At 39.2% G+C, this 14,190-nt stretch overlaps 1 protein-coding gene across 1 annotated transcript in view; it reads left to right on the top strand.

The window, feature by feature from the left end:
• The window catches only part of SCML2 (Scm polycomb group protein like 2), a 70,155-nt gene that overhangs the window by 11,492 nt on the left and 44,473 nt on the right, over positions 1–14,190 (top strand). The window contains 4 exon segments of the mRNA XM_057419484.1: positions 3,991–4,059; positions 5,365–5,484; positions 5,487–5,507; positions 10,701–10,771. Coding sequence (XP_057275467.1) covers positions 3,991–4,059; positions 5,365–5,484; positions 5,487–5,507; positions 10,701–10,771 — 281 coding nt within the window.

Raw genomic sequence — 14,190 nt, 5'->3', positions numbered from 1 at the left:
CACTTGTATTTTTCTTGAGCTTTCCATCTTCAGCCCAAGCTGCTTTATGTGCTTGCATGCTCCCTTGGTAAATAATTGCTTTTGTTATAATAGATTTTCTGTAATGGCAGGAGTTATCTGTTTAATTGTTGCACCAAGAGTTTATGGAGGAAGTCTGTCCCCTTCTCTTGTAGGTTTTCTGTATGGCTGTTGTCTAAATACACTAAAAGAGACACTGTTCCGGGCAGATAAGATAAGAAACCCACTAAGGAAGTGCAAAAAGAAGGGAAAGGAGACATTTCTTATTAACTTGGTCTATATATCTTCAACTGTGTGCACTGAGGCTTAGCAAAGGGTAGGTTTAGCTCACAACCCTGGGTGGAAGGGAGTGAAGAAGGCCTCCTCCTGAGCAGTGGTAAGTCTTAGTAAATTTCATCTGATGGTGGGTAGCTATGTGGCATGAAAGAGCAAATGTCTCAGTCACCCCAAAGCATTTCACATCCTTCAGGAAGAGACGAGGGGTTTCTTTGAGAAAAGTGGTCTCCTGCCATGCTTTGAACATCCATCAGAGTTGAAGATTTTAAGGTGGCTAAGAAATAGCTGTGAAAATCTCAGAAGCATGACAGTAAACTGCTTTTTGCCTACGTTGGACAGCAAGCAAATAGCAAGTCTTAGAAGATAACACATATATGCTTCTTCATGTAGTACACCATCCTCTGGTAAAAACTAATGCTGTCAGAAGATGTCATCTTGCTTGTTGAAAGGTTAATTTTTCCCAGAAAGAAGTGTTGTGGATTTTTAAAGCATCTCAGATGAGAAGCTGGAGTTCAACATGGGAGTTTATAAGAGGAACTATACATTGGTCACCAGGATTATCTTTACCAGACCTTATATACTAAAAGAGCATTTTTTTTTTTTTTGCATTCAAACTCAGTTAAGATAGCTTTTTTCTTTTCTTCCTCGTCTCTAATTTCTTGCATGATAGATGTGGTTCTGCCTGTCTTCTGCTGAGTAATCTTATCAGCAGAATTCTGTGGTTACAGATAGGGTGGGAGTAATGTAAACACATGAAGTTTTGAATTGGGAAGCAGAAAACACTGTTTTAAATGATCTCTCACTATGTTTTGTATTTACAGCTTTAGTTTATGAAGTGCACCACAGAAAAACAGGTAGTTGGTGAACTATAGAACATGCTACTTTTGTAATTTTAGTATATGCTGTATTCTAATATCACTACCTAAAAGAAAATAATCTTTCATGGGGTTTTGAAAATAAGTATTTAGCTTGTATTAGTATTATAGGCTAAATGTATATATATTTACATAGTGAATGTAAAAATTCTATATACTTGTATGTATAACTTTTTTTTTAACTTTCTTTGAAAATGGGATACTGTTCTTTCGTCTGAGCCAAGTAGCATGTGATGAAGCCCACAGCAGCAGTATTTCATTTTTGTTTGTGCTTTGACAAAATGGTCTAACACATATACTGTGTTTTATATTGGAAACTAGACTGAAGCTTGTCTCTTTGAAAATGAACTTTATGAATAGAGGAAAATATATAATGACCTTTTTTTATGTCACCATGAGCTTCAAGACTCTAAAACTGATGTTTGTTCTGTCTCCAGTGTATGAATAAAGTGCCTATCTTCAAGTCCATTTCTCAGGTTTCACTGTGGCTAGGTGAAGGAGATGAAAAGAAAATACCCTTTGTACCTGCAGATGCATTTCCTTCGTTCATAACGTAATTTTTGAAGTTTGACCTCAAAGTTTGACCAAGCTGAGGGTCATATGCTGAGGGAGTCATCTTCCTAAGCCCAGTGATTCAATAGTCTTCCATGTCTTAGCTTTGTTTTCAGTGATCTTTTTGATCTTAGTTTTATTCAGACTTACTTTTGGATGCTTCTGCATGTGCTAGGTGAGTTTTACCTTGGTGTTTTATAATGTAAATTTCTGATTTCTGGCCATCAAAACCAAGTGATATTAATGATGCTTTGGGCTTATTATGAATGAAGATACCTCCACCTCAAATGAAACAGATGTTTAAAGTGCTAGTGAGGAATCCATTTCTTCTCATTAATTAATGTCATTACCTCTTCTTATTCTTGTAGTTTTATAATGGCTGATGATAAGAAAAATGTGTTGCCAAGTGTTCCATTTCAGCATTTGTATTAGCTGTGATATTTGTGAGGTAGGCACTAAACCTAAGTGGCAAATGAAATAAATAATTTGGGTGGTGGTTGTCAGTGAAACTCATCTGGTGTCCAGGCTGTGGTTTTTCATTCCTTCACCTGTTCTTGATGTCTCTCACCACGAAAGGCTGTCATGTTGTTTGAAATCTGGCACTGTTGGGTAGATACTCTTTCATGACTGTACCCTTTCAAGCTTTGGGTGTTCACAGGAAGCAGTTATTAATTCTTTTCTTCAGTAAGTCTCTTATGTGGGACTCTGTTGGATTTCCTTTTCGGAAATAAGCCAATTGGAAGTTATCCATTCTGTAAGCTGTCAGTCTGATGTCTGCAATAGTCTTATGATAGTTTTGGGGAAAACCTGACTAATTTTGCTTGAAGAACATGGCAAAAGGCTCTGCTGGTAGAGACTGCCACCACCAGTAGAAAACTAGCTGGATTCAGTTCATCCTGAAGAGGCTGGATGAAATGTATTTTGGTCTGTAGAAGGGAGGAGGTGGATCACAGAATCATTAGGGTTGGAAGGGAATGTTAGCTTTGTGTCTAGTAATTTTTTCTGAACTATCTATAACGCTAGCCCCATTCAGATTCCCACTGTTATTTGTTGTCGGGACATAGGGTGTCCACTTGTGTGGCTTAACACCCTTCCTGATGAAGTACTGGGGTTAGAACTCTGTGGGCCTCATCCAGAAGCATTTCAGCAGGTCCATCTAAAGTTGACCTACTTAAGGATTTTTCTTTGGGAACACTATTAGGGCTTAATATTTGCTGCAGAACAACCTGGATCTCATGTGTTTCTGGTCACCAAATGCTACTTATTCTACGTTAGAAGTGTTTTTTATTTCACATACCAGTCAATAGTGAAAGACATAAGTGTGAATGAATACAAGAATCGCTACCAACAGAGTCTCAAGTGAGTCATCTCTTCACCTGTTAGTTTGGGCTAACTAGGATGGCCCAAGGCGTGAGCTAAGGCATGTGCTTTCCCAGACAAGCGGTCCCATTCATAGTGCTGAGGTGTTTACAAACCAAGCCAGTTATTCTGCTACACAGAGCTTGATCAACTTTTTAGATCTGAAAATGTACTTGCACTTTGGTTGCCAACTCAGTGTTGTATTTGAATTGCGCTTGAGTCTATGAGTGTCCAAAGCAGGTCATCAAACCAGTATTTTAAAGACTGAAAGGAATGAGTGGAGCTGCCTCAGTCTTCTCCTTTGTACCTTCCCAGTTCCCTGGGTCTCTCATACATACTTAAATCCCCCCGGAATGAAATATTGCAGACTCCTTGCTGTATGTGTCAGAGATGAGTGATAGAGAAGGTAGATTCTTATGAATTATTTTTTAATAACTGATGTGTGCACTGAGATAACTGCTTGCATGTGAATATTCAAGAATTTAAATATAGAATGCAATCTTTAACTTGGAAATATGCTTTTAGGGTGAGTTTGTTTTTTCTTGGTTTTCAGTACATGGTGGTCTAGGTAAGATTTAAAAAGATAACCAGTGATTCTGAGGATCTCAAATTGTGTGTAGCTTGAGTAAAGCTGTTAAAAAATTAGGATAAGGTTGTTCTTTCTGAGGCTAACACTACCATTTTCTGCAACTAGATTTATTCTGATAATGTCATATAAAGTAGTCATAAATAGTACTGCAGTGATTCAGTTTATAGTACAAGTACCTTTTTGATTATGCACTGAAATGAGTAAAGGAAATCAATATTTGGAACAAGATATTCTGTATTGAATGAAAACATTCTGTGTTATGCTGGACATCGTTACGATGTGAATGTTGCATTTATTATGTAATGGAATCTTGTCTTTTAGATTCAAAGAATATTAAAAAAGAGAAAGATGGAAAGAATCAGCAGGCAAACAACCCGTCTTTAAAATGTGGTAGGTATTGCAGCTGTCAGGCTATTGGTTGAAGTACTGTAAAAGGAAAAACGTATATTTGGATTGTACTATATTCTGAGGCTTTTTTTTGCAATCACTTTAGCTATTACTGGTGGGTAGTTAAAAACATACCATTGCTTTTATCTAACTCTGTTATAAAAGTATGTTTTGGTATCGAAAATTATGTTTGAAACTGCTTGACTTAAGCCTGATAGTTTTACTAGCCAAGACAAAGTACTCTTTGTATATATAATCAAAGATATTGTGTAAGCAATAATTTTCTTAGATGATTACTGGTATTTTTTCTTCTCATCCTGTATTTCACAGTTTCATGACTTTGGTGCTGCAGCTATTTTCTCTTTCCTTAATGTGTTTGCTTATGCCAAAGAAAGGATTTTCAGTTTAATACCCTTGAGTTTTTGGGATTGCTAACTGGATTAAATTGCCTGAGATTCTAATTTTACTTAAAGCAAATTGTTTTCAAATAAATTTTGAAACACAAATAAATGTGTTTTTATAATAAACTACACACTTGCCAGAAATGATCCAGCTTCTTATCAAACTAAGACAGCCTCTGCCATCCTCCACAGGTGCCATGGAACAGCATATACATGGGATTGCTGACAGTTTATCTTTTGTGGCTGCATCGAGAGGGCAGCAGCATCCTTATATACCTTTCATATTTTCATGTACATTGCTTGAATATGTGGCAGTAAGAAATGATACCTTATTACCACCAGCCATAGTACAGCTTTCTGCTGTTACATTTGCCAGACTTAATTCTTCAGTTTCTTGGAGTCCTAGTAGCCATCTTTGTTATTCTTCCCTGTTTCTTTGGGACAGAAAAGGAAGCATGTTTGTGTCTTGTTTTCCCTCTTATGCAGTGTAAGAGGAGCTCCAGCCAAACTGGAGTCGGATAGCATGTCTGCGTTTTAAAATAATGTTGTCTGACATAACAGAGGGAGCCCCATAGATCACCACCACCCCCCCCCCCCAGCAAAGTGCTGTGGATAAGATAACTGTATTTCATGAGTCACTGGAAAACGTCACTGCTTCCTTCTGCAAGGTGTTGAAAAAGCTTTGTGGAGAAGTAGTGCTAAGCAGGCGAGACTTATTCTGTCATCTGTATTCTTCCAATCAAGACTACGCTGTTAATCTAGTGTCTGAGCACTGCATTTACTTGTGAAGTCTAGACTCAGCTGTGTCAAACACTTAGAGATGAGTGCCTTGCTCAAGATCATGGAAGATCTCTGATTTATTTATTTATTTATTTTTAATCCTGTGCTGTTACTTGTTGGTGGCAAGGAAGAGGAAAGAGCCTCTTGAAGTTGGATGAAGAAAGATGTCTTACAATGCTCTGGGCTAGCATCCAGGAAATCCTGGAGTTACCAGGGGGATGTGTGATAAGAAAAGCTGAAAAGGATCAAAATACAGAGATGTACAAACAGGTGAAAAAACAGTCTAAAGTAGGTAGACAACAGGAGGAGGAGAAAGAGTCTAATGGAATGATCACAGCATATAGGAGGTTCAAGGTATAAAGCAGGGTATGAAATACCCTGACACTTAAACTAATATGTTTGAAAGAGTATGCAAAGAAAACTTAAAAGGAGGCCTCATTTTTGACAAAGAGGGACTGTGGGATGAAGGCTGAAGTGGTCATACAGTAATAGAATGGTTTGGGTTGGAAGGGACCTTAAGTGGTCCCTTGGGTTGGAAGTGCCAACCTCCCTGCAATGGGCAGGGACAACTTCCATCAGACCAGGTTGCTCAAAGCCCTGTCCAACCTGGCCTTGAACACTTCCAGGGATGGGGCACCCACAGCTTCTCTGGGCAGCCTGTGCCAGTGCCTCATCACCCTTACAGTGAATAATTTTTTTGTAATATCTTATCTAAATCTCCTCTCTCTGTGTCAAAAGTCTCAGATACATGTGTGCCAAGGGAACCTAAGGATGAGATCAGAGGACACGAGGTGCTCAGTCTGCTTAAACAGTATTTAGGCTATGGTGATACTGTATTGTAACCTAAATAAACCAGGATCTTAAATTTTACCTATGTAGAAGTGACATTTAACTCGTAGTTTAAATTTTCAATTTAAATTTTATGAAACTTTGGCTTAAACTAAACTGAAGCATTATGTACAGTAGAAGATGACAGTGAGCACTTTAGCAAACTGGGCATTCCCCTATTCCTGGGAGCAGATGGGATGTCTCCAAGGGTGCTGAGATAGATGACCAATGTCACTGTGAGACTTCTTTCTCATTTTGGAGAGGTCATAGTGATTGGGGGAGTTTCATGATTACTGGAGGAGAATGAAGAGTATGCTCAGCATCAAGAAGCACAAGAAGGGATCACCTGGGGAATTACAGCCTGGCCTGCCTGACTTCAGCCTTCAGGAAGACTATGGAGAAAACTCTTCCTGGAAGTCATTTACAAGCAAATTAAGGACAAAAATGAGGTTAGAACAGCTGGTATGGATTTGCCAAGTGTGAGCCATGTGTAACTGACTGCCTTCTGTCGTAAGTGATCGTGTAAACAAGGAGAGAGTAGTGGGTGTTGTTTGTCTTGACTTTAGCAAGGCTTTCTGTAGGGTGTCTGTAGTGTCCTTTCAGCAAAACTGGTATGGTGTGGTTTGGATAGGTGGATGGAAAATTGACTGACTGCCAGACAGTACAAGGTCTACCTATCTGCTGGTACCTAGTGGCGTTTCTCAGAGGTCAGTAGTATGGCTGATGCTATTTATGCCTTACCGAGAGACAGGGACGATTGGACAGCATGCTGTCAGCTAGTTTGTAGGCAGCATCTAACTGGGGAACTATCTAGTGGGCTGGAAGGCAGGGCTGCTCTTCAGATGGACATCGCCATCCTAGAGAATTGTTCTGACAGGAACCCAGTTAAGAGTCAAAGGCAGATGGAGGGTTCCTCATGCCTCGGGGCAGACTCGAGTCCTGCAGCAGCACAGTCGGGAAGCTGGCTGGCTGGCAAGCATTTCTGCAGGGAAAGCACTGGAATGCTGGCAGGCAGCAAGCTGCGTGTGAGCCGGCAGTGTACTCTTGTGGCGAAAGATTTTAACTGCAAATCGAGTCCTAACAGCAAAACTGTAGGCAGCAGGCTGAGAGAAGGGATTTGCTGCTTTTTGATATTTGTGAGACTATCTCTGCAGTGCTGTGTTGTACAGGTGTGTCTCAGCTGACTCTGAGCTCCCCAGTACAAGGAAGACTGTTCTATACTGGAGCAAGCTGGCTGGCAGTCCAGCAAAATAGATGAAGGAATTGAAATGAAGATGTAAGCAGAAAACTGGTACTGAAACCAGAAAAATGGTTTCTTCAACCAGAAGAGAAAGCTTATGGAAGATGGGCTTGCTGTCTTCAGTTACCTGACAGGTGGGTGCAGGGGGTCAGAGCCAGGCTTTGCCCAGGAAAGTTGAGGCTGCCCAATGCCTGGAAGTGTTCAAGGCCAGGCTGGATGGGGCTTTAAGCCACCTTGTCTAGTGGAAGGTTGGAACTCATGGCAGGGGGGTTGGAACTAGGTTATCTTTAAGGTCTGTTACAACTCAAACCATTCTGTGATTCCCTCACAGGCACAGTGGAAGGATGGGAAGTAACAAACAGTGGCTGCAGCATGAAAAATTCCTCCTTGATGGAAATAAAAAACACATTGAGGGTGATGGAACCCTGGAGGAACAGGAGACTGAGCTAGAGACCTCCTGGGGTCCCTTTTAGCTTGAGTTACTTTGTGATTGGCAGGTTTGACAGGAAATGATAGGGTATTGATACAGAACTGCAGAGAGCATCAAGGGTCATTGACCCATGGGTTGTTGCCAGGAATGCTGGCAACTATGGCATAAACTTATTTCCTCCATTTTCAAATTAGGCTGTTTGCCCATGCTGATTGTCTTGGATCACTGTTCTAGAGTCTCAGTCCTGTGTTGATAAAAACTGGGGTTTGTTAGTTCGTTTTGTTTACAAAAGGTCTTGTTTTCATTGTGGTATAACATATTTCCTGCTTCCAGTATATGCTGGCATGTTCTTCAGCCTTAAAATTCCTTTCTCCCTAGTTTTCACTTTGCTGATGGGTTATAAAGTTGTGCTTGTTGCATAATGGGTTTTTCTTAAGCCTTTTAATTCAGCCTGCGGATTTGAGTGGGAAGAGAAATGCGAGTCATTTAGTGAGAGCTAATTTTCTTAAGGTTTTCTATTTTTCAGAAGTTGCATGTTTTCAAAGGCTTTAGAATTAGAAATATATATAAAACAACTACTTCTTTACCTGTGGACACTGAGAATACAGAGAAGCTTTTTGCGCAGAGATTTTTTTTTTTCAATGTGATTATCTTCCTAGACATGCATCTTACATGTTGCAAGCATACATTCATCTCCTGTTTCTATGAGTGCAGTAATTAAATGATAATTAGCACCATCTCTGAGAGCTTGGTTTTAATTTAATACAGCGTATTTTCACAGGTGGAGAGGTTCTAATTTAAATTTCAGGTCATTTGTGCTTGATGAAAGAGGTTTTGATAGCCAGGAGTTAAAGCAAAGAGTGAGGCAACGTTGTTTTCCTCTTGGCTTTATCTGCAGCTGGGTGCTTATGTTACCTTATGTGTCTTTCTAGTGAATATTCCCTTGGAAAAAAAAAAAATCTGTTTATTTCTGCTCTGATTTTTGGTCATGCCACCAAATTTACAGTCCTGTTAAAAAAATTGAGATCATTTGGGAAGTGATGGTATATACAGGTAATTATTTTGGAGGTTAATCCTAGTGAAAGGTGCTGTGTCTAAAATATCTACTTTTATACGGCCCTTAACATCTTGAGGCTCTGATTCATAATTACAGCTTTTACATCATGTTTTACATCATTTTACATCAGAGATAGCTGGGATATAGCTAACATTTTCTTTTTGGTACATTTAATTTTACTGAATTTGGTACTTTAAAGTTTACTAAGGTAAACTCTGATTAAAATAACTTTTTATATATTTATTTTTAAATCAGAAGTCAAACGTAAGCAACAACTTTATTATTAATGAAGCTTCTATAGCAGTTCATCATAGTTAATTTTTGCAGTGTCCTTGGCCTGTCAGTGAAAAGAGCAATGGATTTGGAGGCTACTTTCTGGAGAAAGCTCTGAAGTGCCATTTCCTGAGCATGCCTTCCTGAAATACAAATACCTAACATACGCTTAAGTTAATGTACCCTGACTTTTGTCAGTAATACAAAAATGATGTAATGGTATAAATTTGTGACGGAAATTTTCATTCCAAAATAAGCAGACTTTTAAGATGTTGCATGGAAACATCTTTGTTACTGGCCTACATACAGTCCAGACCACCAAATGAACATCTTTTGAGATTTTACTGACTTGTTACATAGCTAACAACCACATGGCCTCTGCAGTGCCAGGGACAAATCACTTGTACACTTTTGAGTTTGTTATGCCAAAAAGGGTCTTGGCAGGCCAGGAGGGTAGTTCTCTTCTACTTGCAGCACTGTATACTTTCAACTAAATGGTGTGCTAATGCAGGCAGACTCTGTTTGAGCCACTGTGCATCCTTCAGAGAAGCCATGTGAGAGTGCTGGAAAATGCTGCCATATTCAGATTATTTATTTGCGTCTCCTCTCTCCTTAATGTTGCAGAGGTGTGTTTAACTGTGCCTGGTGGTGTTTTGGGGAAGATTAGTATAAAGCCAGTGTAGTCTCTCCATTGTCACCAGGGATTTTTGCTATAGGCTGTGTGAATGGCCGTTGCTGAGCCACTGGGTGGCATCAGTGCGTCATTTTGGGGTTCATGGGTGATTTACTCTTCAGGAACATCGGAAAGATGCCAGCTGCCCAAACAAGAAAAATAAGCAAAATTGCTCACTTAGATAATTGAAGAACAAAAGCATTAGCTTTTCCCATTATATTAATTTAAGTAATGCTTGCTTATGTCTTATATGTTAGTACTTCATACTGTTGCATTTGTGCAAAACTGATAACACTGATTAAATCAAATGCAGACTACAGTCACCCATGCATGTAAACAGTACCAATGTCAGCACTGGAAAGCATACTATGATGCTGTTGCTGAACATTGCCATAATAATGTTTACCCTGCAAAGAGAAATCTTTATCAGACTTCAGATGAAAAGAAGCAAGATGCAGTTGGAAGGGTGTGCTAATCCTTTTCCTTTCTAGTGGACTGGGGGTAGTATTCTCAACATATATTTCAACAGAATCTATGTGTTTGTGCTTTTTCAGCATGCATCATGTCAGCACTCTTATGAGGTTATCATGTAAGTGCTGCTGACAGGGGAACTAAGATACAGAAACACTAACATGATTTGTACAAGGATGCTTGGGAGGTCCTTATGCAGAAAATTGAATCTAGAAAGCCTGACTTGTATCTTTGTATGCAGGGGAAGGTTTATATTGATTTTGCCTATTGTGTGATCCCCCTATGCATTAACAGTACTCTTAAAGCTCTTTCAAGAGTTGTTTGTTTTTTCAAAGCTGGAGTTTCTGTTTGAGAGTAATCCTGTTCTTGAAAAAAAAAAATCTACAAGGTAGTTGAGTTTTTCTGACCCTTTCTTCCCTCACCCCTCCTTTTTAATTTAAGTTCCCTTTAAAAAGTGTCTGTATGGTGTTTTTTTATCTTGTGTCTTCCAGAGCAGTTTAATTGGGATGATTATCTGAAAGAGACTGAAACAGTAGCTGCCCCTCTGCATTGTTTCAGACAGGTATGCCAGATACTATTTTGCAAGTGTGTATGTATTTATGCATGTTACAGGGTGATGATTCTAGAGCAACTTCTATGTTTAGATTGCTCGCAAACTTCCCATTCGATTCCTTTTGATCTCTAGTTATCAGTAGCTTACAGTTTTGGCAGATCCGAGCTACTGAAGTTTTTCATTCTTGCTTTCTGCCTCAAGCCAAACTTTGAGGGTTTCATTAAAATTGTAGCTTTGGACTCTTCCTTTTAAAATTGACTAGTTAATGAAAACAGTCTTATCAGAGTTCAAAAATATTTTCTAATTTTTTTTCAGTAATCTTAGAGGTACCGTGGTTTTAGTGAGAATTAAAATATGGCTGATGATCAGAGGAGCCTTTCTCCTGCCTTGTTTAAAGAGTCCTTTCAAAAATGGCTAGCTACAAGATGTGTGTGTCTGTGTGTGTAGTAGAGTTTGTTCACCACTTCTTTTCTGTATCTCTCAAATAGGTTCTGAGCAGACTGCTTTTGCTAAGTAGTAACAGATATTGAAGTTTAGAAAAAAAAAATCAAGGGGAATATATGGGAATACAAAGGAAACACTGGATTTATAGTGAAAGGTGTTTAATGTATTGTTTTATGTTTTGCACTGTGCCCTACAAGTTTGATTCCCCACTGCCAGATGGTTTAGTATGTATTTGCAGATGGAGTTTAAATTTGCCATCTTGTGTGAACTAATGACTCCAGCCCTCTGGAGACTGAGTTGACCTCTGCAGGTATCTTTCTCTCAGTAGAGGAAGCTGGAGTTGGTATTTTCCCAAGCTGAGGAGTATCTTAGCTGTGTAAAGTTAAATAGGATGAGTTTTGACCTGTATGCTTTCACTGCGTTAGGAAGATAGATGCTGAAGGAACTGGATAGTTTAGGTTAATAGAACTGTAATAGGTGTGACAGGTGGAGCATGTCTAGTTCAGCAGACAGAGCATGTTCAGAAAGGTATCTTGTAGGGTCTGTTGGTAGTCTGATGGTACTGTAAGTAATACTGGCCTCTAGTCGGGGTCAGACAAAACGCAACAAGAATGTCATTGAGGTGAAGCGGAACCATTATTTGGTGAATCTGAAGTAGTTGCGGGTATGGATAACAGGGAGCGAGAAGTGCAGGTGGTAGCATTTCCTTGTATTAGATCTTGAATCTCATCTTGCTTTTTGCAGATGAAAGGACAAAGAGCCCCTTACATGCTGCTTTCAGTGAGAGATAGCTAAGAATAGCAGTGTCTGTAGCTGTGAGTGGAGCTTCAGAGGTTAATTCTACAGTGTGTGTTTGTCACAGTGAATACCAGCTCAAGGCAAAGACTTCAAACATGGCTTACGTAGAGACAGAGGGCAATAGCATATTACTGGATCATTTTGATGTTACTGCCATACTCAGATGGTAGACTGCCATGACCAGAGTGTACACTGCTGAGAGGTGTAGCTACTGCAGAAAGCTGCTCAGAAGCCTTTCCTTTCCTACATCTTCCTCTTCCCTGCTAATGGTCAGGAGGTCCAAACTGAACAACAAAGTAACACCTTAAATAAAGATGCTTAAGTGGTGTGAATTGACCAAGATAGATAAATCCTGGTGACCTGTATTGCTTAAGGAGTGTGTGGGTTGGAAAGAAGAGCTTTAATTTCTGTGCATAACAAATTTTGAAACAATTTACATGTGCAGACTCAGTTTTTCTAAGAATTGACCTTTTAAGAAGAAAGTGATATGCAATGTTAATTAGTACAGAGCTAGCTCCTCTCACTGCAGAATGTTCCCAGATTTTAGAAATTACAGTGCTTGAGCTTTGTGTGGGACTAATTTGACTTTATTGGGTTACACATGAATTGTACGTGTCTTTATCACCCTGTGTAATGCAAGGGAATACACTGCTGTGGCTAACCAGAAAACAAGTAGCAGAGAAAAGCTTTATTTGAGAATTATATCTAGAGTTTGTGACCTGTGGGAATTCTACAAAGTTTAAATTTTGTAGTAATTAAAAATGACCCAGGGAGCAATAAATTAAAGCCTGTATCATAAATTAAGATACAGGCACAGACTGCTAATGGAAATTTATTAAAGTATTTATCTTAATTTAGAAGGTATTTTATCTTTTGCTCTAAGTTGTTTATAATTGCTACTTAAAATTTTGAAGCATTCCACATCCCTTTCTCATGCCCTGAAACTTTTTTCCAAGTAGTTGAAAACTTTAAATGAAAAAAGCTCAGTCCCGTGTGGTTTAAACAGAGCTTAGAAAGAGGCCCTTACGAAATAGGTTTTGTTACTTTGCTGTAAGGACAGAGTGGCATGGAGGGGTTACCTTTTTAATAGAATGCCTGGAGTTGTTGGTATTTAAGCAATTCACCTTTTCTACAAACAATCAATCACCTCAATTTCTCCATTTCAGTTGCTTTTCATGGTTGTAGAACATAACAGCTGGACAAGCAATATCCTGAAATTGAATTGCCCTTTAAATTTAATATGCTAAAGCTCCCCTTTCAGACAGCCTGTTGTCTAAATGCAACATTAGCAGATGCTACACTCAGTGTTCACTGAATATTGAGTGCCTCTGCTTTTTGGGCTTGGGCTCCACCAGGCCTCCTGGTGTTTATCTAGGATGTGTTGTAGATAGTGCACCTGCACACCATAGCAAGCAGAGCAAGATGTATTTATTAATAAATTGTATTAATAAAAAAATTAAGTGTGGTGGAGGGGAAAATACCACTAACACTTTTTGAAGTAGCATATTTCTTCAGCCTTTTCCTGTGTACCCTGATAGAGACGTGCAGTTTCTCTGCTTACTGTGGGATCCTCACCTGGACTGGTCAGGCAGGCAGGAGAGGGGTCATACGAATCTTGTGAGTGTGAATGCCCATGGTTTTGTTTTTTCTACCTGCCTCCCATGTTAGGATTCAGATTGTGTTCCCATGTGTTTACATGCGATAGGTACTGGGTATAAATGTCATGGGGAAGGCTGGCTGTAGTTGTCAGCGTCTGTGTTCAAGACCAGATTTGTACTGGAAGAGTTGCAGTAAAGGACTTCCAGGATGATAGAAGAATAGTCATCCTCTTATAAGAGAAACTTCAGTGTTTGGCTTATTTAATTTGTTGAAAGAGTACTGGAAAAGGGCCTTCTGTAAATACACTGTAGGCTGTTATTTGCAAAGGTGCAAGAATAATTTAAGTTAAATTACAGTGTTGGCAAAAATTGCCATTCATAAATTTAAGCTGGAAACGAGGAGTCATCTGAAGAGAATAGTGAGAAGCATTCAGTCCCAGTTAATGTCAATATGAAGTTTTGAACACCATTAGATGATATTGCTGCCTACAGTATTACAGTATCAGAATGAGATCCAGCCAGAAATATGTTGACACATGAGTAAAATATACTCTCCTTATCTTTCGTTTAGCTTGGGACAAAAAGTTC

The sequence above is a fragment of the Pezoporus wallicus genome, unplaced genomic scaffold (genome assembly GCF_028554395.1).
Source record: "Pezoporus wallicus isolate ANWC-B61680 ecotype Strahan unplaced genomic scaffold, APGP_CSIRO_Pwel_v1 contig_5767, whole genome shotgun sequence".
NCBI lineage: Eukaryota > Metazoa > Chordata > Aves > Psittaciformes > Psittacidae > Pezoporus > Pezoporus wallicus.
Note: the sequence above shows the minus strand (reverse complement) of the source record. Positions and strands in the feature narration are given on the sequence as shown.